The sequence below is a fragment of the Vidua chalybeata genome, chromosome 32 (genome assembly GCF_026979565.1).
Source record: "Vidua chalybeata isolate OUT-0048 chromosome 32, bVidCha1 merged haplotype, whole genome shotgun sequence".
NCBI classification, from domain to species: domain Eukaryota; kingdom Metazoa; phylum Chordata; class Aves; order Passeriformes; family Viduidae; genus Vidua; species Vidua chalybeata.
The window spans coordinates 1011861-1036911 of record NC_071561.1 but is presented as its reverse complement, the minus strand read 5'-3'; the positions used below and the strand labels follow the sequence as shown (position 1 = coordinate 1036911).

The following is a 25051-nucleotide window of genomic DNA, read 5'->3' as shown; positions in this document are numbered from 1 at the left end:
GAGACGTGGGGCTGGGGACACGGGACAAGGATTGGGACAAAGGGGACAGGAATGGGGACAGGGACACGGCACAGGGGGACAAGGGTGGGGACAGGGATGGGGACACGAGAACAGGAATGGGGACAGGGGGACAAGGGTGGGGACAGGGATGGGGACACGAGAACAGGAATGGGGACGGGGACGGGGTCGGGACACAGGGACAGGATGGGGACAATGAGCACAATCGGGAGCAGATGGGGACACGGGGACAAGGGTGGGGACACGAGGCCTCCGTCGTTACCAAACTTTTATTTCCCACGTGAGGGTCCAGTACAAAATTGGGGGCTGGGAGGGGTAAATGTGGGTGTGGCCCTTCAAGTGGGGCCGGTGGGCGGGGCCTCTAAAAGGGGGGCGTGGTTTGTGGGTGTTAATAGCGGGAAGGATAAATGTGAGTGACAGCAAAAGGGGTGGGGCTTCACGTGAGGGCCCAGCCCCCAGGAGCCTCCCGATTGGGTGAGCTGGGGAATGGGCGTGGCCACATGGAGGGGTGGGGCTTCCTGTGGCAGCTTCAAAGGGCCACGCCCAGGTGGGGCCCGGCGCCAGCGCCTTAAAGGGGCCACACATAGAGGGGGCCGCCCCCCCTTCCAACGAGCCACGCCCGGCCGAGCCCCTTTAAGAGAGGGGGTCCCACACGGGGCGCCTTAAAAGGGCAACACCCCTGAAAGGGGCGGGGCCTCCATCACAAAGTGCACGCCCTCTTTAAGACTCTTCAAGCGGCGCCCGCGGTGGGGCCCACCCGGAACACCTCAGGGAGGGTGGGGGGTCCCTAAAAATCCCCCCCAGGGCGGCCTCAGGGCTCGTCCTCCATGCTGAGGCTGCTGCGGGGGCTGGAGGCCCGCGAGGGGCCCGGCGAGGCCAGGAGGGCGCCGGGGGGGCCGAGCGGGGACAGCCCCCCCCCATCGTCCATCAGGATGTCCTCGAGGGTCCCCTCGGGCCCCCCCAGCGCCAGGGGCAGCGTCAGCCCCGGCGGCAGCTCCAGGAGGCACTGGGGGGTGGGGGGACCCCCCGGGGGGAAGGAGGGACCCCCCCCCGAGGGCTCCTCGCAGCCCCCCTCGGCCGCGGGGGGGGTCAGGGGGAGCCCGTGGATCTGGGCTTGGAGCTCCAGTTCCTGGAGGTGGAATTTGGGGAGGGGGCTCAGTGACCCGAATATCCCAAATATTCCGACCCCAACGTTCCCTGGATTCTGCTCCACCCAGTTCCATGGATTCCCTCCCACTCCTGCTCCACGCTGTCCCAGAACGCGCCCAGAACTCATCCCAAAGCCACAGTATTCCCAAAATTCCCAAAACCTCTGCTCTGCCCCCAGGGAGGCTGCCAGCTCCAACCCAGCCCCACAGATCCGTGATCCCGCCCGTCCCAGCCCCGATCCCACCCATTCCAAACCCCAATCCCCCATTCCCAATCCTGATCCCAATCCTGTACCTGCACGCACAGCTGCAGGCTGCGGTTCTGCTGCTCCTGATCCAAATCCCACATTCCCAATCCCAATCCCCCAATCCCAATCCCCCATTCCCAATCCCAATCCCCCAATCCCAATCCCCCATTCCCAATCCCAATCCTCCATTCCCAATCCCCCATTCCCAATCCCAATCCTCCATTCCCAATCCCCCAATCCCAATCCCCCATTCCCAATCCCAATCCCCCATTCCCAATCCCCCATTCCCATTCCCAATCCCCCATTCCCGATCCCACTCCCGATCCCACTCTCCCGTACCTGCACACGCAGCTGCAGGCTGCGGTTCTGCTGCTCCTGATCCCAATCCCCCATTCCCAATCCCCCATTCCCGATCCCAATCCCCCATTCCCGATCCCACTCCCGATCCCGCTCTCCCGTACCTGCACGCGCAGCTGCAGGCTGCGGTTCTGCTGCTCCAGGCGCTGCTGCTGCAGCTCCAGCTCCCGCGCTCGCTGCGTCTCCTTCTGCAGCTTGCGGATGTAATCCACCGACGCCTTCAGGATGGTGCCCTTGTTCCAGCGCATCTCCCTGCCGGGATCACCGGGATCAGCCCCGGAACGGCCCCGGGATCACCCCCAAAATACCCCCGGGATAACCCTGGGATCAGCCCCAGGATCACCGGGATCAGCCCTCGAAATACCCTTGGGATCACCCCAGGATGAGCCTGGGATCAGCCCTGGAACAGCCCCAGGATCAGCCCCAGGATCAGCCTCCAAAAGACCCCCAGGACCCCCGGGATCAGCCCCAGATCAGCCCGGGATCATTCCTGGATCAGGCCCTGAACACCCCTGGCAAAGGCCTGGGATCAGCCCTGGATCACCCCGGACTGTCCCCCAAAACACCCCCAGGATCAGCCTGGAATCACCCCAAGATCCCCCCAGAATGTCCCAGGATCACTCCAGAATCCCTCCCAGGACCTGCCTTGGGGGAATTTCCCTTCCAGGACCTGCCATGGGGGTCCCTGGACATCTGAGTCGCTCCAGACTCCACCCTGGGGGTCCCTAAACGCCAAATTTCCCTTCCAGGACCTTCTCTGGGGTTTCCCTGTGTGTCCTTATCCCTTCCAGGACCTCCTTTGGGGGTCTTTGGCTGCCAAATTTTCCCTTCCAGGACCCTCCCTGGGGGTCCCTGGCTCCCGAATTCCCCTTCCAGCCCCCCCGGCCCCTCCCCCGCTCACGGGTCGCTGTTTTTGGGGATCAGGGTCCCCAATTCCTTGATCCGGTCGTTGATGTTGAAGCGCCGGCGCCGCTCGACTGCGGGGGGGGGAGGGGGGGGGGGACACGTGAGACCCCCGGGACCCCCCCCCAAAACCCCTCCCCCAACCCCTGGGGACCCCCAAAACCTCCTAAGACCCCCAGAAACCTCCCAGGACCCCTCCCCCAACTCCCTGGGACCCCCAGAACTCCCATGGGAGACCCCCGGGACCCCCCCCAGACCCACCTGGAACCCCTCCCCCAGCCCCTGGGGACCCCCAAAACCCACTGGGACCCCCCAAGACCCCCCCCAGGGATCCCCCAGGACCCCTCAAGATCACTCAAATTCCCCCAGGACCCCCCAGGACCCCCCCAGGACCCCCCAAGCCCCCCCAGCTCACTGAGGTTGTGGTTGTCCTTTTTCTGCCGCTCCTTCAGCAGCGCCTTGGCCTCCGATTCTGGGGGGGAGGGGGCACAGTCAGAGACCCCCCCTCAAATTACGGACCCCCCCCTCCCCCCAAGAAATCCCTGCCCCCCAAAAAAACTGCAAAATCGGCCCCAGGTGGGCCCCGAGACCACCAGAGAGACCCCCCCACCTCAGCCCCTTTTAATCCTCCAGGGACCCCTCCCCACCATGGGGACCTCCCCAAAACCCCTCTAAACCCCCCCCAGAGACCCCTCCCCACATTTTATCCACTCGGGGACCCTCCAGGGACCCCTCCCCACCATGGGGACCCCCCCAAATCCCCACTGAGCCCCCCCAAACCCCCCCCCGGGACCCCTCCCCAAGATAGGGACACCCCCAAACCCCTCTGAGCCCCACCCCCAAAACCCCCCTGGGACCCCTCCCCACCATGGGGACCCCACCCCCAACCCCTTTCCCACCCCTCAAGACCACCCCCCCAAAACAAGGAGCCTCCATCCCCCTCCCCACCCCCCCGGGACCCCCCAAACCTGAGAGCTCGGCCTTGACCCGGGGCAGCTCGGCCGGGCAGGAGCTGCTCCCGCCCTGGGCGGGGCTCAGAGCCCCCAGGAGGGGCCCTGGGGCCGGGAGCTGCCGGAAAGGGCGGGGTCAGAGCGGCCACGCCCACCCTGACCACACCCAGCCAGCCATGAACTCCCCAGGGCTGTTTGGGTAAGGCCACGCCCATTTATATGCAATCCACGCCCCCTTTTGCAGCGCCGCTGTTCATTAATCGGGCATGGGCCACGCCCCCTTCGGGCCACGCCCTTATTTGTGCCCTTATATGGCAACAAAGCCACGCCCTTGCCTTATACGGGGAAACCACACCCCCAAAACCTTGTATGATAATGAGCCACGCCCATGTCCTTACATGGCAACAAATCACACCCACATCCTTATATGGCGACAAGCCACGCCCTAAGCCCTGGTGTGTGCAAAGCCACACCCATGCCCTTATATGGAACCATGCTGCCTTATATGGGGAAGCCACGCCCCCAAGCCCTTATATGGTAACAAACTGCAACCCCCCCCCCATGTCCTTATATGGGACAGCCACACCCACATTCCCTAATATGGTCACAAGCCCCACCCCCTTCCTTATACGGAAAAGCCACACCCCAGAGTGCCCCGGGCGGTGGGTGGGGTTTCCCCAGGCCCCGCCCCCTCCCTTAAAGGGCCCGCACCGTGCTGGGGAGGGGGAGGGGCCCCTCGAGGCCCAGCAGGTCCTCGTAGCTGGACTCCAGGCTGATGATCTCATCGATGACGTCATCGATCTGCGCGGGGCAACGGCGGCGTCAGGGCGGCGCCCCCGTGACGTCATCAACCCCCTCTCCCCCCCCGCCCCACCACGTGTGACGTCATCGCTGTTGCGACACCGCCCCTCCCCCACGCCCGTGTGTGACGTCATCGCTTCCTGTGTGACATCATCGCCTGCTCTGCTCTCGTCCGCAACGCTCTTATGGCATCGTGGCTGTCGTTGTGACATCACAGATTCCCCTTTGTGACATCATCACCCCCTATTCCTGCCTATGACGTCACCACTGCTCCCTGTGACATCATCACCTCCCCTGATCGCACCCCCACCCCTTTTATCACCCCACGCCCTTCCTTGTGACATCACAGACCCTCTTTATGACATCACAGGCGCCTTTTATGACATCACTGATTCTCTCCATGATGTCATCATCTCTTATCACTGTGAATGACGTCACCATCTACACCTATGACATCATCACCTCTCCTTATCACCTCCCTACCCCCCTTATCACGCCAGCACCCCCCTTTGTGACGTCACAGCCCCCCTTTGTGACGTCACAGCCCCCTCCCCTCCCCCTCACCTCCTTCTTGTGGTGCAGCGGCCCCGGGGGGGGGCTGGGCGGGGGTCCCGGGGGGGTCCCGGGCGGGGGTCCCGGGGGGGGGCTGGCGCTGCCCCGCCCGCGGGCGTGGCTCAGGTACAGCCGCAGCTGCTGCCGCTGCGCCGCCCGCAGGTGGTACCGGGTGGGGTTCTCCAGGTGGGTCTGCACCTGGGGGGGTGGGGAGGGGAGAGCACTGAGACCCCCCCCCCCCCCCAAAACCCAAACACCCCCCCCCCCCCGCCCCCACCCCGAGTTTCCAGAACCTTCCCGGCCGCGTTGTCCCGCGGTTGGGCCGGGAACGTTCCGCGCTTTTCGCTCGGCTGAGCCCGAAATTCACCCTCAGAAAAGCCCAGAGCTCCCCAAATTCCTCAGAGCCCCCCCCCAATCCCCCTCCCCCAATATCCCAAATTCACCCCCAGAGCCCCCCCCAAAATCCCCCTGCCCTGGACCCCCCAAATCCTCAGACCCCCACCCCAAATCCCCCAGCCCCAAAATCCCAAATTTTCTCATCCAGAATCCCCCAAATCCCCCAGCCCCATTCTCCCAAATTTCCCCCCCCCCGAGCCCCCCAAATCCCCCTGCCCTGGACCCCTCAATTCCTCAGAGCCCCCCCCAAAATCCCCCAGCCCCATTACCCCAAATTTTCCCATCCAGAGCCCCCCGAATTCCCTGCTCTGGACCCACCCAAATTCCTCAGAACCCCCCAAATCCCCCTGCCCTGAACCCCCTTTCCCCCCAAATTCCCTTCCCACATTATCCCAAATTTCCCCTCAGAGTCCCCCAAAATCCCCCTGTCTGGGACCCTCCCCCAAATTCCACAGAACCCCCCAAATCCCCCAGCCCAAAACCCCAAATTACCCCCCCAGAGCCCCCCCAATTCCCCCTGCCCTGCCCCCCCCCCCCCATTCCTCACACCCCCCCCCCCAATCCCCCAGCCCCAAATCCCCTCCCCTCACCTTGAGCACCTCGGGGGGCACGTGGGGGGGTGCCCGGGGGGGTCCTGGGGGGACCCCCACGGCGATGGCGGGGGAGGGGCCGGGGGTGGGGGGTCCCGGGGGGGTCCCGGGGGGTCCCCTCCGCTCCCTCCGCTCCTGCTCCTGCGCCTGCGCCCGCATCAGCTGCTGCCGCAGCAGCACCCGCGAGGAGGGGGGCGCGGCCGGGGGGGCCCCCGCCGCCCCGGGGGGGGCTCCGGAGCTGGGGAGAGGAAAGGGTTAACGGGGGAGGGGGGACAAGGGGTCCCCAAGGGGTTTGGGGGGGTCTTGGGGGGGTTTTGGGGGGAATCAGGGGGGTCCCTGTGGCGCCAGGGGGGGCTTCGGAGCCAGGGAGAGGAAAGGGTTAACGGGGGAGGGGGAAAAAGGGGTCCCCAAGGGGTTTGGGGGGGTCTGGGGGGGTTTGGGGGGGGTTTTGGGGAGAATCAGGGGGGTCCCCAGGGGATTTGGGGGGGTTTGGGGGGGGGGGTTAGGGGGGATCTGGGGGGAATCAGGAGTTCCCAAGGGGTTTGGGGGAGTTTGGAGAGGATTTTGGGGGGATTTTGGGGGGGAATTGGGGGGGGGTCCCATGGTCCGTGGGGGGGGCTCCAGAGCCAGGGAGAGGAAAGGGTTAACGGGGGAGGGGGGGAAAAGGGGTCCCCAAGGGGTTTGGGGGGGTTTGGAGGGGGTTTAGAGAGGATTTGGGGGGTTTGGGGGGATTTAGGGGGTTTTGGGGGGAATCGGGGGGTCCCCAAGGGATTTGGAGGGGATTAGAGGAGATTTTGGGGGGATTTGGGGGGAATCAGGGGGGTCCCATGGTCCCTGGGGGGGCTTCAGAGCCAGGGAGAGGAAAGGGTTAACGGGGGAGGGGGGACAAGGGGTCCCCAAGGGGTCTGGGGGGGTTTGGGGTGATTTGGGGAACTTTGGGGTGGATTTGGGGTGGATTTGGGGTGGATTTGGGGTGGGTTTGGGGGGAATTTGGGGGATTTTTGGGATTTGGGGGAATTTGGGGTGGATTTGGGGTGATTTTTGGGATTTGGGATGGATTTGGGGGATTTTTGGGATTTGGGTGGATTTGGGGTGATTTTTGGGATTTGAGGGGATTTGGGGTGGTTTTGAGTGGATTTGGGGTGGTTTTTGGGGGATTTTTGGGATTTGGGGGGATTTGGGGTGATTTTGGGGGGATTTGGGGTGATTTGGGGTGATTTTTGGGATTTGGGGTGGATTTGGGGTGGATTTGGGGTGATTTTTGGGATTTGGGTGGATTTGGGGTGATTTTGGGGTGGTTTTGGGGGGATTTGGGGTGATTTTTGGGATTTGGGAGGATTTGGGGGATTTGGGGCGCCCCGTACCTGGGGGGGGGCAGGGGCTGGCTCTTCAGGCAGTAGAAGGGCCCGGGGGGGTCCGCGGGGGTCCCGGGGGGGTCCCCGGGGTTGGGGTCCCCTGGGGGGGGGTCACCGGGGGTGCCCCCCCCGGGGGGGTCCCACTCGATGTCGGCCACGATCCCGGACTCGGGGAGCACCGAGCTCAGGCTGGGGGGGCACGGGGGGGGGCCGCGGCCTCAGGGACCCCCCCGAGACCCCCCAAATTCACCCAGAGACCCCCAAAATTCACCCAGAGACCCCCACAAGTCCCCCCCTCCCCCCACATCTCCCCCAGGAACCCCCCCCCCCCCCAAATTTCCCCCAGTCCCTTGTGGACCCCTCAGAGCCCCCCACCCCTTGGGACCCCCCCCAAAAAAACCATCAAACCCTTTGGGACCCCCAAACTTCCCCCAAATCCCTCTGAGACCCCTTGGGACCCCCCCCAAAAAGCCCCAAATTACCCCCAGTCCCCCCCCAACCCCCCCCAAAACCCCCCCAACCCCCTTGGGACCCCCACAAACCACCCCCAACCCCTGTGAGACCCCCCCCCAAATTCCCCTTAGCCCCCCCCAACCCCATTAGGACCCCCCAAAACTCCCCCCAAACCCCCTTGGGACCCCCCCAAAAAGCCCCAAACCCCAGTGAGACCCCCCCCCCCCACCGCGGGGGTCCCCCCCGAGCCGCCCCCCCCTCACCTGAGCAGCCGCAGGGTCTCGGGGCTGCCGGGCCCCTCCAGCAGCACCAGAACCGCGGGGGGGCCCTGGGGGGTCCCCGGGGGGGCCCGGGGGGGGCGGGGACCCCCTCGGCCGCCCCTCGGGACATCGCCCCCCTCCCCCCCCCCCCCGCCCCACGGCGACGCTCGGGGGGGGCCTGGGGGGGGTCACGGGGGGTGGGGGGGGGTTAACGGGGTGGGGGAGGGGCTCTATGGGGCGGGGGGGGTCCCTATGGGGTGAGGGGGGGTCTCTGTGGGGGGGGGGGGGTCCCTAATGAGTTCCTGGTGTGGGGGAGGGGGCGTCCCCAAACCTCGCGGAGTTCCGGGAAGGGGGGGAGGGGGAGGGGTAAAAAGGGGAGGGGGCGCTTGGGGTCCCCCCAAAGTGTCCGGGGGGGGGTCTGGGGGTGCCGTTCTTGGCGGGGGGGGGGTCCCGCTCTGGGTTCGGGGGGGGGGTCCCGTTGGGGCCGCGGGGCCTCGGCAGGAAGCGCGGGGGGGGGGGAGGGGCGGTGCCGGGAAGTGACATCACGGGGCGGGGGGGGGGACACGCAGGGGGGACCCCGACTCCCGGCCGCGCTCCCGCCAGGCCCCGGCTCGCGGAGACCCCCCCCCAAATAAAGCCGCGACCCCCGGGGCTGGCGGGGACCCGCAGGGGCCGCCTGCGACCCCCGGGGGGGGCGCGGGGCTGAGCCCCTCCCTCCCCTCCCCCAGCCCGCCCGGCCGCGACCCCCCCCCGGAACAGGTAAAGGGTGGGGGAGGGGAATGGGGGGGGGGTTTGGAGACCCCCCCCCAAAATGGGGACAGGGCCCAGCGAGGGAGGGGCCGCACCTGGGTCCATTTTGGGGGGTGGGGGGGACCCCTGGGGGTTTTTTGGGGGGGCTGGGGGCACACCTGGGTGGGATTTGGGGGGGGATTTGGGGGGAGGGGGACCCCGGAACCCCCCCGGGTTCGTTTTTGAGGGGGGGGGGACACCCCTGGGTCCTTTTTTGGGGGAACCCCCGGACTTGGGGGTCCCTTTTGGGGGGGGGTGACCCCCAGGACCCCCGGGTGAGTGTGGGGGAGGGGGGGCGACCCCTGGGTCCACTTTTGGGGGGGTGGGGGACAATCCCTGGTCCCTTTAGGGGGGAGGGGTCGTGCCCTGGGTCCCTTTCGGGGTCGGGGTGACCCCGTGGCCCCCCAGCTCCATTTTGGGGACCCCCCCCTGCCCCCCCCCGCGGGTTTTTGGGGTTCAGGGTCCGCTCCGGCCGCGGGGGGAGGGGCGGGGCGGGCGGAAACCGGGAATGGGGAGCGGGGGGGAGGGGCCAGGGTGGGGACACCCCAAAAGTGACCCCAAATCCTGACCCCTGACCCCAAATCCTGACCTTTGACCCCAACTGTGCCCCCCCCCCCCCCCCCGCAGCCCCCCCCATGGGCCCGCGATGGAGGTGAGGGGTCACATCCTCCCCCCCGGCACCTACAGCCCCGCAGGTACGGCCACCCCTGTCCCCTGTCCCCCCCCACTTGGGGACACCCCCAAGTGTCACCCTCGGGCCCCCCAAAGCCCCCCGGGACCCCCCGAATTCTGCCCCAGTTCTGGAGCCCGGCTGTCCCCCGGTGTCCCCAAGCTCTGTCCCTGTCCTGGCGCTCTGGGGACTCCTCTGGTGTCACCCCTGAGGTGGCCCTGAAGCCCCCCCGGGCTCTGCCCCAATTCTGGAGCCCTGGTGGCACCCGGTGTCCCCAAGCCCTGGTGGCACTCGGTGTCCCCAAGCCCTGGTGGCACCCGGTGTCCCCAAGCCCTGGTGGCACTCGGTGTCCCCAAGCCCTGGTGGCACCCGGTGTCCCCAAGCCCTGGTGGCACCCGGTGTCCCCAAGCCCTGGTGGCACTCGGTGTCCCCAAGCCCTGGTGGCACCCGGTGTCCCCAAGCCCTGGTGGCACCTGCTGTCCCCAGCCCCTGTCGCCACCCCCGTCCCCTGTTGCTCTCCTGTCCCTGTCCTGTCCCCTCACCTGAGCCTCACCTGTCCTGTCCCTGTCCCTGCTGTCCCTGTCCTGTCCTTGTTCCTTGTCACCTCTCCCTGTCCCTGTTCACTGTCCCTCCCTGTCCCTGCCATGTTCCTTGTCCCTGTCCCTGCTGTCCCTGACTGTCCCCAATCCCTGTTCCCTGTTTCTGCTGTCCCTCGCTGTCCCACACTGTCCTCAGTGTCCCCAGTCCCTGTCCCGTGTCCCTGCTGTCGCTGTCCCTAACCCTATTCCTGTTCCTTCGTTATCCCTGTCCCTGCTGTCCCTGTCCCTGCTGTCCCTCACTGTCCCCTGTCCCTGCTGTCCCTCACTGTCCCCTGTCCCTGCTGTCCCTGACTGTCCCCAGTTTCTGCCTCTCACTGTTCTTGTCCCTGACTGTCTCCAATCCTTGTCTGTCACTGTCCCTGTCCCTGACTGTCCCCGTCCTTCACCGTCCCTGTCCCTGCTGTCCCTGTCCCTGCTGTCCCTCACTGTCCCTGTCCCTGTGCCTCACTGTCCCTGCTGTCCCTCACTGTCCCTGCTGTCCCTGTCCTTGCTGTCCCTGTCCCTGTCCCTGTCCCTGCTGTCCCTGCTGTCCCTCAGTGTCCCTGCTGTCCCTGTCCCTGTCCCTGTCCCTGCTGTCCCTGTCCCTGCTGTCCCTGTCCCTGCTGTCCCTGCTGTCCCTGTCCCTGCTGTCCCTCACTGTCCCTGCTGTCCCTGTCCCTGCTGTCCCTGTCCCTGCTGTCCCTGTCCCTGCTGTCCCTCACTGTCCCTGCTGTCCCTGTCCCTGCTGTCCCTGTCCCTGCTGTCCCTGTCCCTGCTGTCCCTGTCCCTGTCCCTGCTGTCCCTGCTGTCCCTCAGTGTCCCTGCTGTCCCTGTCCCTGCTGTCCCTCACTGTCCGTGCTGTCCCTGTCCCTGCTGTCCCTGTCCCTGCTGTCCCTGCTGTCCCTCAGTGTCCCTGCTGTCCCTGTCCCTGTCCCTGCTGTCCCTGCTGTGCCTCAGTGTCCCTGCTGTCCCCTCCCAGGGGTGCCCGCGGGGCGGCTGCAGGAGCTGCGGGAGCGCCAGCGGGGGCTGCGCCAGGCGCTGGGGCTGCGCCTGCGGGAGCTGCGGCGCCTCTGCCTGCAGGAGGCCGTGAGTGACCCTGGGTGACCCCTGGGTGACCCCTGAGTGACCCTTGGGTGACCCCGGAGTGACCCTTGGGTGACCCCTGAGTGACCCCGGAGTGACCCCCCAGGACCCCCCGAGTGACCTCCGGGTGACCCCCAAGCCCTGGTCCCCCTCCCTGAATGACCCCTGGGACTCCTGCCCACCGTGGATAGCCCAGGTGACCCCTGGGTGACCCCGGAGTGACCCCTGGGTGACCTCTAAGTGACCTCTGAGTGACCTCTAAGTAACCCCTGGGTGACCCCTGAGTGACCCCCAAACCCTGACCCTCACCCACCGGCCGTCCACAATGACCTCTGACCCCTGACCCCAGCACTGAGTGACCTCGAGCGACCCCCGGCACCCCCTGAGTGACCCCTGAGTGACCCCTGAATGACCTCCAGGACCCTCAGTGACCCCCCAAACCCTGACCCCTGACCCCAGCACTGAGTGACCTCGAGTGACCCCTGAGTGACCCCCAGGACCCCCTGAGTGACCCCTGGGCTTGCCCCCATCCTGAGGACCCCTCCCCACCCCCTGAGCCCCCCAGGACCCCTCCCCAAGCCCAGGGGGATCTGGGGGGGGGGAATTTGGGCTATTGGGGCTGGGGGACTTTGGGGGAGGCTCTGAGGAATTGGGGGGGGGGTCTAGGGTGGGGGGATTTGGGGGGCACTGGGTGAGAAAATTTGGGATAATGGGGCAGGGGGATGGGGGAGGGGTTTAGGAGGTTTTGGGTCCTCAGGACCCCTCCCAAACCCCCCCCAAAACCCCAAGACCCCTCCCCAAACTCCCCCTCAGAACCCCTCTCCAAACCCCCTAGGACCCCACAAACCCCCACCAAGGACCCCTTCCCAAATGCCCCCAACCCCCCCCAGGACCCCAAAGACCCCTCCTCAAATACCCCCAGGCCCCCCCAGGCCCCCCCAGGCCCCCCCAGGGCCCCCCAACCCCTCCCCAAATGCCCCAGGACCCCTCCCCACCGCCCTCCCCCCCCAGGAGCTGACGGGCCAGTTGCCCCCCGAGTACCCCCTGGAGCCCGGAGAGAGACCCCAGCCCCCCCCCCGGCGCCGCTCCGGGGCCCCCCCGCGGGGACCCCCCCCGAGGTGGGTCTGGGGACATTTGGGGACATTTTGGGGGGGGGGGCTGGGGGGGTTTGAGGGTGGCTGAATTGTCAATTTTTTTGGGGGGGGGGGTCACCATTCCAAATCCCACCTGGGGGTGCCCCCGGACCCCTGTGGTGGCCGCCACTCCCTGGTGTCCCCTGGGTGGTCCCTGGTGGTCCTTGGCCCCCCTGTGGTGGCCACCGCTCCCCGTGGTGTCCCCATGGTGGTCCCAGGGTGTTCTCTGGGTGGTCCCTGTGTGTCCCCGTGGTGTCCCCATGGTGTCCCCTGCTGGCCTCTGCCCCCCCATGGTGGCCCCACTCTCTGTGTGTCCCCTGGGTGGTCCCTGGTGGCCCTTGGCCCCCCCACGGTGGCCCCACACCCTGGGTGTCCCCTGGGTGGCCACTGAGTGTCCCCTTGGTGGTCCCTGTGTGTCCCCTGGGTGGCCACTGAGTGTCCCCTTGGTGGTCCCTGTGTGTCCCCTGGGTGGTCCCTGAGTGTCCCCTTGGTGGTCCTTGTGTGTCCCCTTGGTGGTCCCTGTGTGTCCCCTTGGTGGCCACTGAGTGTCCCCTTGGTGGCCACTGAGTGTCCCCTTGGTGGTCCTTGTGTGTCCCCTTGGTGGCCACTGAGTGTCCCCTTGGTGGTCCCTGTGTGTCCCCTTGGTGGCCACTGAGTGTCCCCTTGGTGGCCACTGAGTGTCCCCTTGGTGGTCCTTGTGTGTCCCCTTGGTGGCCACTGAGTGTCCCCTTGGTGGTCCCTGTGTGTCCCCTGGGTGGCCACTGAGTGTCCCCTTGGTGGTCCTTGTGTGTCCCCTTGGTGGCCACTGAGTGTCCCCTTGGTGGTCCCTGTGTGTCCCCTGGGTGGTCCCTGGGTCCCCCACGGTGGCCCCACTCCCCGTGTGTCCCCGCAGTGGCCCCTGTACCCTGACGGTGGCTCCCGTCCCCCCGTGTGTCGCGTGGGGACCCCCAAGTCCTGCGGGTCCCCACACGCTCTGGTACGTCCCTGTGTGTCCCCACGGTGTCCCCGAGGTGTCCCCGAGGTGTCCCCGAGGTGTCCCCAGGGTGTCCCCAGGGTGTCCCCGAGGTGTCCCCATTTCCCCCTTCCCTCGTCCCCCATCCCCATTCTCCCAGTTTCTCCCATTTTCATCCTTTCCTCCTGTCGCTCCCATTCCCAAATTCCCATTTCCCAATTTCCCTCATTCCCAAATTCCCATTTCCCAATTTATTTCCCATTTCTCCGATTTCCAAATTCTCAAATTCCCATTTCCTCATTCCCAAATTCCCATTTTCCTCATTCCCAATTTTCCATTTCTCCATTCCCAAATTCCCAATTTCCCATTTCCCATTTCCCTCATTCCCAATTTTCCATTTCCTCATTCCCAAATTCCCAATTTCCCATTTCCCTCATTCCCAATTTCCTTAATTCCCAAATTCCCATTTCCCCATTCCAAATTTCCCCTTTCCCTCATTTCCAAATTCCCATTTCCCAATTTATTTCCCATTTCCTCATTCCCAAATTCCCATTTCCTCCATTCCTTCTATTTTTCCCCTTTTTTCCCTTTCCCACCATTCCTGTTTCTCCCAATTTCCACCATTTCTCCCAGGTACATTTCCTGGAGAGCACCCGGCCCTTTCCCATTCCCCTATTTCTCCCCATTTTTCTCCATTTCCTCACATTTTCCCCATTTTTCCTCGTTTTCCCCACATTTTTCTTGATTTTTCCCATTTCCCCCACATTTTCCTGATTTTTCCACACATTTTTCCCCATTTTTCCTTGTTTTCCCCTACATTTTCCCCTCATTTTCCCCCCATTTCCATGCCCAGGTGTGTTGGGTGGGAGGGGCAGCCCCAGGCCCAGGGGCCACCCGGCCTTTCCCATTTCCCCCCATTTTTCTTTCTTTTTCCCCAATTTTCCCCTCATATTCCCCAATTTTCCCTACATTTCCCCCCGTTTCCGTGCCCAGGTGTGCCGGGCACGGCGGGAGGCGCAGGTGCAGGCCCAGGCCTAGGCCTAGCCAGGCCCTACAGGCCACCCAGGCCTCTCCCATCCCCCATTTTTCCCACATTTCCCCCCGTTTTCCTGACGTTTTACCTGTTTCCCCCCATTTTCCCCTCATTTTTCCCCATTTTCCTCCATTTCCCCCCATTTCCCCCCATTTTCCCCCATTTCCATGCCCAGGTGTGCCGGGTGTGGCAGGAGGCGCAGGCCGAGGCCTAGGCCTAGCCCAGGCCCTGCAGGCCGCCTGGCCCTTTCCCATTCCCCATTTTTGCTCATTTTCCCTCATTTTTGTTCATTTTCCCTCATTTCCCCCCATTTCCCCCCATTTTCCCCCATTTCCCCTCTTTTCCCCCTTTTCCCCTGTTTCCCTGCCAGGTGTGCCAAGCGCAGTGGGAGGCGCAGGCGCAGGTGCAGGCCTCAGTGCAGGCCCAGGCCCTGCAGGCCGCCCGGCCCTCTCCCACCCCTCATTTTCCCCTCATTTTCCCCTCATTTTCCCCATTTCCCCACGTTTATCCTCATTTTTCTCACATTTCCCCACATTTCCCTGCCAGGCGTGCCAGGCACAAAGGGAGGCGCAGGTGCAGGCCCAGGCCTAGGCCTAGCCCAGGCCCTGCAGGCCGCCCGGGCCTCTCCCACCCCCCGTTTTTCCCCATTTTTCCCCATTTTCCCCCCATTTTCCCCCATTTCCCCCATTTCCCCTCTTTTCCCCCATTTCCCCCCATTTCCCCCCCTTTTCCCCCATTTTCCCCCATTTCTCCCTGCCAGGCGTGCCGAGTGCAGCGGGAGGTGCAGGCGCAGGCCCAGGCCTAGGCCTAGCCCAGGCCCTGCAGGCCGCCCGGTCCTTTCCCATTCCTCATTTTCCCCCCATTTTCCCCCCGTTTCTCCCCATTTTCCCCGTTTCCATGCCCAGGTGTGTCAGGCACAGCGGGAGGCGCAGGTGCAGGCCCGGGTGCAGGCCCAGGCCTAGGCCTAGCCCAGGCCCTGCAGGCCGCCCGGTCCTCTCCCTTTCCCCGTTTTCCCCCCATTTCCCTCCTTTTGCCCCCATTTTCCCCCATTTCCCTCCTTTTGCCCCCGTTTCTCCCCATTTCCCCATTTCCCTGCGAGGTGCGCCGAGCGCAGCGGGAGGCGCAGGTGCAGGCCCGGGTGCGGGCCCAGGCCTAGGCCTAGCCCAGGCCCTGCAGGCCGCCCAGTCCTTTCCCATTCCCCATTTTCCCCCCATTTTCCCCCTGTTTCTCCCCATTTTCCCCCCGTTTTTCCCCATTTTCCCTGTTTCCATGCCCAGGTGTGTCAGGCACAGCGGGAGGCGCAGGTGCAGGCCCAGGCCTAGGCCTAGGCCAGGCCCTGCAGGCCGCCCAGCCCTCTCCCTTTCCCCATTTTCCCCTCATTTCCTTCCTTTTGCCTCCATTTTCCCCCATTTCCCCCCATTTGCCTCCATTTCCCCCCATTTTCCCCCATTTCTCCTCTATTCCCCTGTTTTCCCCATATTTCCCCACATTTCCCTGCCAGGTGTGCTGGGTGTGGTGGGAGGCGCAGGTGCAGGCCTCAGTGCAGACCCAGGCCTAGGCCTAGCCCGGTCCTTTCCCATTCCCCATTTTCCCCCCATTTTCCCCCCATTTCTCTCCATTTTCCCCCCATTTCTCCCCGTTTTCCCCCCGTTTCTTCCCATTTTCCCCGTCTCCCAGGTGTGCCGGGCGCGGCGGGAGGCGCAGGCGCAGGCCCAGGCCTAGGCCTAGCCCAGGCCCTGCAGGCCGCCCGGTCCTTTTCAATTCCCCATTTTCCCCCCATTTTCCCCTGTTTTCCCCCCGTTTCTCCCCGTTTTCCCCCCGTTTCTCCCCATTTTCCCCGTCTCCGTGCCCAGGTGTGCCGGGCGCGGCGGGAGGCGCAGGCGCAGGTGCAGGTGCAGGCGCAGGTGCTGGAGGCCGCGCGGCGCCTGGCGGCCGTGCCGGGGCTGCCGCCCGAGCAGCGGCGCCGGCGGCAGCGGCTCCAGGCCGAGGCCGCGCAGAGGCTGCGGCAGCTCCGGGCCCAGCTCGGGACCCCCGGGCACGGTCAGGGGGCAGCGGGGGATCGGGGGGGGAAGGGGAATTGGGGTACGGGGGGGATTGGGGTACGGGGGAATTGGGGGGCATGGAGGGTTTGGGGTATGGGGGAATTGGGGTATGGCGGGAATTGGGGTATGGGGGGAATTGGGGTACGGGGGAATTGGGGTGTGGGGGGAATTGGGGTGTGGGGGGAATTGGGGTATGGGGGGATTGGGGTGTGGGGGGAATTGGGGTGTGGGGGGAATTGGGGTACGGGGGGAATTGGGGTGTGGGGGGAATTGGGGTGTGGGGGGAATTGGGGTGTGGGGGAATTGGGGTGTGGGGGGAATTGGGGTGTGGGGGAATTGGGGTGTGGGGGAATTGGGGTACAAGGGGGGAATTGGGGTGTGGGGGGAATTGGGGTGTGGGGGAATTGGGGTGTGGGGGAATTGGGGTGTGGGGGGAATTGGGGTGTGGGGGAATTGGGGTGTGGGGGGAATTGGGGTGTGGGGGGAATTGGGGTGTGGGGGAATTGGGGTGTGGGGGAATTGGGGTACAAGGGGGGAATTGGGGTGTGGGGGGGATTGGGGTGTGGGGGAATTGGGGTGGGGGGGAATTGGGGTACGGGGGGAATTGGGGTGTGGGGGGGATTGGGGTGGGGGGAATTGGGGTGTGGGGGAATTGGGGTGGGGGGGAATTGGGGTGGGGGGAATTGGGGTGTGGGGGAATTGGGGTGGGGGGGAATTGGGGTGTGGGGGGAATTGGGATGTGGGGGGGATTTGGGGGGGGGAATTGGGGTGTGGGGGGGAATTGGGGTACAAGGGGGGAATTGGGGTGTGGGGGGGATTTGGGGGGGGGAATTGGGGTGTGGGGGGAATTGGGGTGTGGGGGGAATTGGGGTGTGGGGGGAATTGGGGTGTGGGGGGAATTGGGGTGGGGGGGAATTGGGGTGTGGGGGAATTGGGGTGTGGGGGGGGTCTGGGGGAAAAAACAGGAATTGGGGGGGTCTGGGGATTTTGGTTTTTTTGGGGGTTCTGGGGATTTTTGGGGTTTTTTGGGGTTTTTGGGGGTCTGGGGTTTTTGGGGGATTTGGGGGTTCTGGGGGTGCTGGAGGGGGTGGGGGAGGGGCAGGTTTGGGGGTCCCAGCAGCTCTGACCCCCCCCGTGACCCCCCCAGATGAGAACGGGTCCCTGGGCGACCTCCCCGCGCTGGAGAACGGTGAGGGGGGTGGGGGGCTACCCGGGGGGGGCTGGGGGGGCTACCTGGGCACCTGTGTGAGCCTGGGTGGGCTAGGAAGCACCTGGGGGGGCTACCTGAGCACCTGGGTGGGCTACCAGAGTACCTGGGGGGCTACCTGGGCACCTGGGGGGCTACCTGAGTACCTGGGGGGGCTACCTGAGCATGTGGGGGGCTACCTGAACACCTGTGTGACCCTGGGTGGGCTACCTGAACACCTGGGGGGCTACCAGAGCACTTGTGTGAGCCTGGGTGGGCTAACAAGCACCTGGGGGGGCTACCTGAGCATCTGGGGGGGCTATCTGAACACCTGGGGGGGCTACCTGGGCACTTGGGGGGGCTACCTGAGTACCTGGGGGGGCTACCTGGGCACTGGGGGCCTACCTGGGCATCTGGGGGGGGGGGGCTATCAGAGTATCTGGGGGGGCTACCTGAACACCTGAGGGGGCTACCTGAACACCTGTGTGACCCTGGGGGGGCTACCTGAACACCTGAGGGGGCTACCAGAGTACCTGGGGGGGCTACCTGGGCACTTGGGGGGGCTACCTGAGCATCTGGGGGGGCTACCTGGGCACTTGGGGGGCTACCTGGGCACCTGCCTGACGCCCCTCCCCCCCCGTGTCTCCGCAGGTGCCCCGCCCCCCCCCAAGCCCCCCCCGGGCGGGCCCGGCCGCCCCTCCCCCCCCCGGGCGGGCTCGGGCAGCCCCGAGCGCCGGCCCCTCCCCCCCTGGAGCCCCGAGGGGGCCCCCGGGCGCCGCAGCTCGCTGGCCGGGCCCGCCAGGTGTGTGCCGGGACCCCCCCCCAAAATCCCTGCTGGACCCCTAAACCCCACCCCCAAATCCCTGCTGGACCCCAAAATCCCCCCCCCAAAATCCCTGCTGGACCCCTAAACCCCGCCCCAAAATCCCTGCTGGGCCCCTAAACCCCACCCCAAAATCCCTGCTGGGCCCCTAAACCCCACCCCAAAACCCCACCCCAAAATCCCTGCTGGACCCCTAAACCCCACCCCCAAATCCCTGCTGGACCCCAAAATCCCCCCCCCAAAATCCCTGCTGGACCCCTAAACCCCACCCCAAAATCCCTGCTGGACCCCTAAACCCCCACCCCAAAACCCCCACCCCAAAATCCCTGCTGGACCCCTAAACCCCACCCCCAAATCCCTGCTGGACCCCAAAATCCCCCCCCCAAAATCCCTGCTGGACCCCTAAACCCCCCCCCCAAAATCCCTGCTGGGCCCCTAAACCCCATCCCAAAACCCCCACCCCAAAATCCCTGCTGGACCCCAAAATCCCCCCCCCAAAATCCCTGCTGGGCCCTAAACCCCACCCCAAAATCCCTGCTGGACCCCTAAACCCCCACCCCAAAATCCCCACCCCTAAACCCCACCCCAAAATCCCTGCTGGACCCCTAAAACCCACCCCAAAACCCCCACCCCAAAATCCCTGCTGGACCCCTAAACCCCATCCCAAAACCCCCACCCCAAAATCCCCACCCCAAAACCCCCACCCCAAAATCCCTGCTGGACCCCTAAACCCCACCCCAAAATTCCCACCCCAAAAATCCCCACCCCCAAATCCCCACCCCCAAATCCCCACCCCAAAATCCCTTCTGGGCCCCTAAACCCCACTCCAAAACCCCCACCCCAAAACCCCCACCCCAAAATCCATTCTGGGCCCCCAAAAATCCCTTCTAGATCCCAAAAATCCCTTGTGGACCCCAAAATCCTGACCCCAAATCCATTCTGGACCCCCAAAAATCCCTTCTGGACCCCAAAAATCCCCACCCCAAAATCCCTTCTGGGCCCCAAAATCCCCACCCCAAAATCCATTCTGGGCCCCCAAAAATCCCTTCTAGACCCCAAAAATCCCCACCCCCAAATCCCCACCCCAAAATCCGTAATGGGCCCCCAAAAATCCCCACCCCAAAATCCCCACCCCAAATCCCTTCTAGACCCCAAAAATCCCAACCCCCAAATCCATTCTGGACCCCAAAATCCCCACCCCAAAACCCCCTCTGAACCCCCAAAATTCCTTCTGAACCCTAAAATTTTTTTCTGAACCCCCAAACCTTTTCCCTAAAACCCCCATTTTATTTCCCCAAAAACTCCATTTCCCCCCAAAAAACCCCATTTCTCCCAAAAAAAAAACATTTCCCCCAAAAAAACCCCATTTTCCCCCAAAAAATTCTCTTTTTTTCCCAAACCCCCCTGATTTTTCCCCAAAACGCCATTTTTTCCCCAAAAAAATCCCCTTTTCACCCCAAAAAATCCCATTTCCCCCCCAAAAAAAAACATTTTCTCCCAAAAAATCCCATTTTCCCCCCAAAAATTCTCTTTTTTTCCCTAAACCCCCCTGATTTTCCCCCAAAAACCCCTATTTTTCCCCCCAAAAAAAACCCTTTTCACCCCCCAAAATTCCTATTTTCCCCAAAAAATTCCTATTTTCCCCAAAAAAATCCCAATTTTCCCAAAAAAAATCCCAATTTTCCCCAAAAAAATGCCAATTTTCCCAAAAAAAATCCCAATTTTCCCCAAAAAAATGCCAATTTTCCAAAAAAAAATCCCAATTTTCCCCAAAAAAATGCCAATTTTCCCCAAAAAAAATCCCAATTTTCACCAAAAAAATCCCAATTTTCCCAAAAAAATCCCAATTTTCCCCAAAAAAATCCCAATTTTCCCCCAAAAAATGCCAATTTTCGCCGACGGCGGGGTTTGGCGCAGCCCGGCGCGGACCCTGCCCCGCAGCGCCTCCAGCCTCGAGGGCCGCAGCGTCCCCGCCACGCCCGTGCTGGGCCGGAGCCCGCGCGGCGCCCGCGAGCGGTGAGGGAACGTAACCGGGAATGGCGGGGAAATAACGGGATTTGGGGGAAATAAATGGGAATGGGGGAAATAAACGGGATTTGGGGGAAAATAAACGGGATTTGGGGGGAAAAATAACGGGATTTGGAGAAACGTAACCGGGAATGGGGGAAAAAAACCGGGAATGGCGGGGAAATAACGGGATTTGGGGGAAATAAACGGGATTTGGGGGAAATAAACGGGATTTGGGGAAACGTAACCGGGAATGGGGGAAAAAAACGGGAATGGGGGAAATAAACGGGAATGGCGGGGAAAAATAAACGGGATTTGGGGAAAATAACCGGGAATGGGGGGGAAAAATAACCGGGAATGGTGGGGAAAAATAAATGGAACTTGGGGAAAAACCACCGGGAATGGGGGGGGGAAATAACCGGGATTTGGGGGGAAATAACCGGGATTTGGGGAAAATAACGGGAATGGGGGAAATAAACGGGATTTGGGGGAAATAAACGGGATTTGGGGAAAAATAACCGGGAATGGCGGGGAAAAAAACGGGATTTGGGGGGAAAAATAACGGGAATGGCGGTGAAATAATGGGATTTGGGGAAAATAACCGGGAATGGGGGAAATTAACCGGGATTTGGGAAAAATAACCGGGAATGGGGGAAATAAACGGGATTTGGGGGGAAAAATAACGGGATTTGGGGGGAAAATAACGGGATTTGGGGAAAAATAACCGGGAATGGCGGGGAAATAACAGGATTTGGGGAAAAATAACGGGATTTGGGGGAAAATAACCGGGATTTGGGGAAAAATAAACGGGAATGGCGGGGAAATAACGGGATTTGGGGAAAAAAAAACGGGATTTGGGGGAAACGTAACCGGGAATGGGGGAAAAAAACCGGGATTTGGGGAAAATAACCGGGATTTGGGGGAAATAACCGGGATTTGGGGGAAATAAACGGGATTTGGGGAAACATAACCGGGATTTGGGGAAAAATAACCGGGAATGGCGGGGAAATAACGGGATTTGGGGAAAAATAACGGGATTTGGGGGAAATAAATGGGATTTGGGGAAAAATGACCAGGATCTTGGGAAAACGATCGGGAATGGGGGAAAAACAGGGATTTTGGGAAAAGAACCCAGGATTTTGGGAAAAAAAATGGACTGGGGGGAAAAACAACCAGGATTTTTGGGGGAAAACAGGATTTTGGGGAAAAAATGGGATTTTGGGGGGGGAAAAACTGGATTTTAGGAAAAGCACCCAGGATTTTGGGGGGAAAACAGGGATTTTGGAAAAAACAACCAGGATTGGGAAAAAACAATGGGATTTTGGGGGGAAAAACTGGGAATTTGGGGGGAAAATGGGTTTTTTTGGGGAAAAAGGGGATTTTTGGGGGGAAAATGGGATTTGGGAAAAAAAAAAAAACAGGATTTGGGGGAAAAAAATCTCGAGATTAGGGGGAAAAAATGGGATTTGGGGAGCGAATCCTGGGGTTTTGGGGGGGGAAAAATCCCGGGATTTGGGAAGAAAATCCGGGATTTGGGGAAAAATTGTGGGATTTTGGGATAAGAAAGGATTTGGGGAAAAGGATGTTTTTAGGGTTTTTTTTTTGGGGGGGAGGAGGGGAGTTTTTAGGGATTTTTTTGGGGGGGAAAAGGGCGGTTTTAGAGGTTTTTTTGGGGGCAAAACTTTTTTTTGGGGGGAAAGGGGGTTTTTAGGATTTTTTTGGGGGAAAAAGCGGTGTTTTGAGGGGGGAAAAGTGGTTTTTTGAGGGGAAAAAGCAGATTTTTTGGGGGGGGGGGGAAAGGGTGGTTTTAGAGATTTTTTGGGCGGGAAAACTATTTTTTTTGGGGGGGGAAGAGGGGGTTTTAGGGATTCTTTGGGGAAAATATATATTTTTTGGGGGGGAAAAGAAGCTTTTTTGGGAAAAGCATTTTTTTTGGCAGGGGGAAGTTTTTTTTGGGGGGGGAAAAGTGTTTTTTTTTTGGGGAAAAAAGGGTGGTTTTAGGGATTTTTTTTTTTGGGGGGGGGGAACTTTTTATTTTGGTTTCTTAAGGTGCCAAATTTTTATTTCCTAAAAAAAAACCATTTTTTTTTTTTTATTTGTGCCCCCCCCTCCTCCTCCTCCTCGTCCTCCTCCCCCTCCCCAGCCCCGAAGCCCCCGGGGTTTGCCCCCCCGGCCCTGGTCCGGCAGCCAGGACTCGCAATTGGGGGGGGGTCTTCAGCCCGCCCCTCCCCCCCAACCCTGCGCGCCCCTCCCCCCCCGCACGCGCCGCAGCAACAGCTCCGAGGCCCTGATCGATTGGGGGGGGGGGGGGTCGGCGGCGACCCCCGAGACCCCCCCGGGGCTGCGCGGGGGGGGGGGTGGGGGAGGGGCGGGGGGCGCGGCCGCCCCTCCCCCCTCGGCCGAGCAGCGCCGCAGCCAGAAGTGGCTGGCGCTGGAGGGGCTGCGGGACTGGTACCTGCGGCACACCGGGACCCCCGCCCGCGCCGCCGCGACCCCCGCCCCATGGGCCCCTCCCCCACCCCCCTCCCACCCCCCCCGCCGCCGGGACCCCCCCCCCGCCCCCCCCGCGCTGCCGCACTCGCTCAGCTACGCCGGGGCCCTGGCGGCCAGGTACGGGGGGGGGAGGGGCGGCCCGCGCTGGTAACGGGGGGGGGGAGGGGGGGGTGGGGTGGGGGTGGGAGACCCCTCCCCTTGGGGACCCCCCCCTCGGGGTGTTGGGGACCCCCCCCTCGGGGTGTTGGGGACCCCCCCCAAAGTGTGGATTGGGAAACGCCGTGTGTGAATGCGCCCCTCCCCCACCCAATTTGGGGATTTCCCCCCCCCGCGTCTCTGAATGTGTCCCCCCCCCCCCCCCCCCATTTTTGGGGACCCTCCCCCGTGTCTGAATGTGCCCCCCATCCCCCATTTTGGGGACCCTCTCCCCATTTTTGGGACCCCCCCACCCATCACTGAATGTGTCCCCCCCCCCCCGATTTTGGGGACCCCCCCCCCATTTTGGGGACCCCTCCCCCCCCACTCACTGGGGTCTCATTTTTAGGGAGGGGGGGAGGGGAGCTTTGGGGACCCCCCCCCAATGTCTGAATGTCCCCCCCCCTTTGACTTTGCGGACCCTCCCTTAATTCTGGGGACCCCCCCCCCCATTTTTGAATGTTCTCCTCCCCTCTTCGGACCCCCCCCATTCTGGTGACCCCCCCCCCAATTTGGGACCCCCCCTCTCTCCATCCTTCAGGGACCCCCAAAATGTCCCCAAATTGGGGATTCCCCCTCGGGTCCCGCCCCCCCCCCCCCATTTCAGCCCCACCCCCCCTTCCCAACGCCCCCCCCCCCAAATTTGGGGTCTCCCCCCTCAAAACCCCAAAATTTGGGGTCTCCCCTCTCCCAATCCCCCCCAAATTTGGGGTCTTTCCCTCCCCAAACCCCTAAAATTTTGGGCTCCTCTGCCTCAGTTTCCCCCAAATTTGGTGTCCCCCTCCAAACCTCCAAAATCTTGGCATCCCCCCCTTCAGTTCCCCCCAAAACCCCAAAATTTGGGGTCTCTCCTCCCCCCAAATCCCAATTTTGGGGCTCCCCCCCCCTTTTTTGGGGTCCCTCCCCTCTCCCCTCTCTCTCTCCGCTCCTTTCTCCCTTCCGGGCTCGGTTTGGGGGGGGTGGGGGGGGGTCCCCAAGTCGGGGTGGGGGAGGGGCGCTGCGGGGGGGTCACTTTGGGGGGGCCTAACTCTTCTTTCTCTTCTCTTTCTCTCTTTTTCCCTTTTTTTTTCCTTTTTTCCCTCATTTTTTCCCCTTTTTTTTTGGATTTTTTCCCTCCCCCCCCCCCTCCCCCACCCAAGGGACCCCCCCGGGACCACCCCCCCTCCCCTCCCCCTCCCCCCCCCGAGCCGCAGCCCCCGGGACCCTCGTGTGACCCCCCCCCCCCCAAAAAAAAAAAAACCCAGCCCTGCCCTTGGGGGGGGTCCCCAGCTTCGTTTTGGGGGTGGGGGAGGGGTCCCAAATTTCAGGGTGGGGGAGGGGAGGGGAGGGGGGGGGGGTCCCCAAAATCCCGGCCCCCCCCCCCGGCCGCTCCTGGCGAGTGGCCGCTTTTGGGGGGGGCCCCCCGGGGGGTTTTGGGGGGGTTTTGGGGGGGTCAATACAGGGACCTGCTGCCACCCCCGGCTCCGCCTCTTTTTTTTTGGGGGGGGGAAATTCGGGGATTTTGGGGTTCCCGGGGGCCCCAAAAGCTGAAAAATTCGGGGGGGGGGGGCTCGTGTGTAAAATGGGGGGGGGGCTTTGTATGGCTCCTATACAGCCGGGGGGGGAGGGTGTAATTTGGGGGGGGTCTTTGGGGTCCCTAATTAATTTGGGGGTTAATGTAATTTGGGGGGGGTCTTTGGGGTCCCTAATTAATTTGGGGGTTGATGCAATTTGGGGGGGGTCTTTGGGGTCCCTAATTAATTGGGGGGGGTCTTTGTGGCCCCTGTAGAATTTTGGGGTGGGGTCTTTGGGGGGTCCTTTCATAATCGGGGGGGAGGGTCCTTAGCGCCCTTATAGAATTTTGGGGGTGTCCTTGGGGTCCCTAATTAATCGGGGTCCCTAATTAATATAATTTGGGGCGGGGTCCTCGGGGTCCCTAATTACTTTGGTGGGGGGGTAATATAATTTTGGGGGGGGTCTTTGGGGTCCTTAAATAATTTTGCTGGGGTCCTTAGGGTCCCTAATTAATTGCGGGGGGTCCTTGGGGGGTCCTTAAT

The 25051-nt window shown here is 62.8% G+C and overlaps 2 protein-coding genes across 2 annotated transcripts; one reads left to right on the top strand and one right to left on the bottom strand.

The window, feature by feature from the left end:
- Positions 1-273: 273 nt before the first annotated feature.
- Positions 274-8279, bottom strand: LOC128801879 (transcription factor E3-like). The gene is given in 11 exon segments (XM_053968023.1): positions 274-1147; positions 1876-2023; positions 2673-2748; positions 3090-3146; positions 3643-3742; positions 4336-4425; positions 4990-5175; positions 5964-6201; positions 7328-7507; positions 8035-8110; positions 8113-8279. Coding segments are annotated over 11 exon segments (1518 nt in total). The 5' UTR covers positions 8162-8279; the 3' UTR covers positions 274-829.
- A 292-nt stretch (positions 8280-8571) lies between these two features.
- LOC128801855 (basic proline-rich protein-like) lies at positions 8572-22696 on the top strand (the record flags this gene model as incomplete). The annotated part of the gene is made up of 9 exons (XM_053967981.1): positions 8572-8790; positions 9448-9515; positions 11048-11154; positions 12163-12269; positions 16123-16309; positions 17459-17500; positions 18149-18299; positions 20238-20336; positions 22471-22696. Coding segments are annotated over 9 exons (1128 nt in total), but the record flags the coding sequence as incomplete, so codon positions are not given.
- Between the last annotated feature and the right edge of the window lie 2355 nt (positions 22697-25051).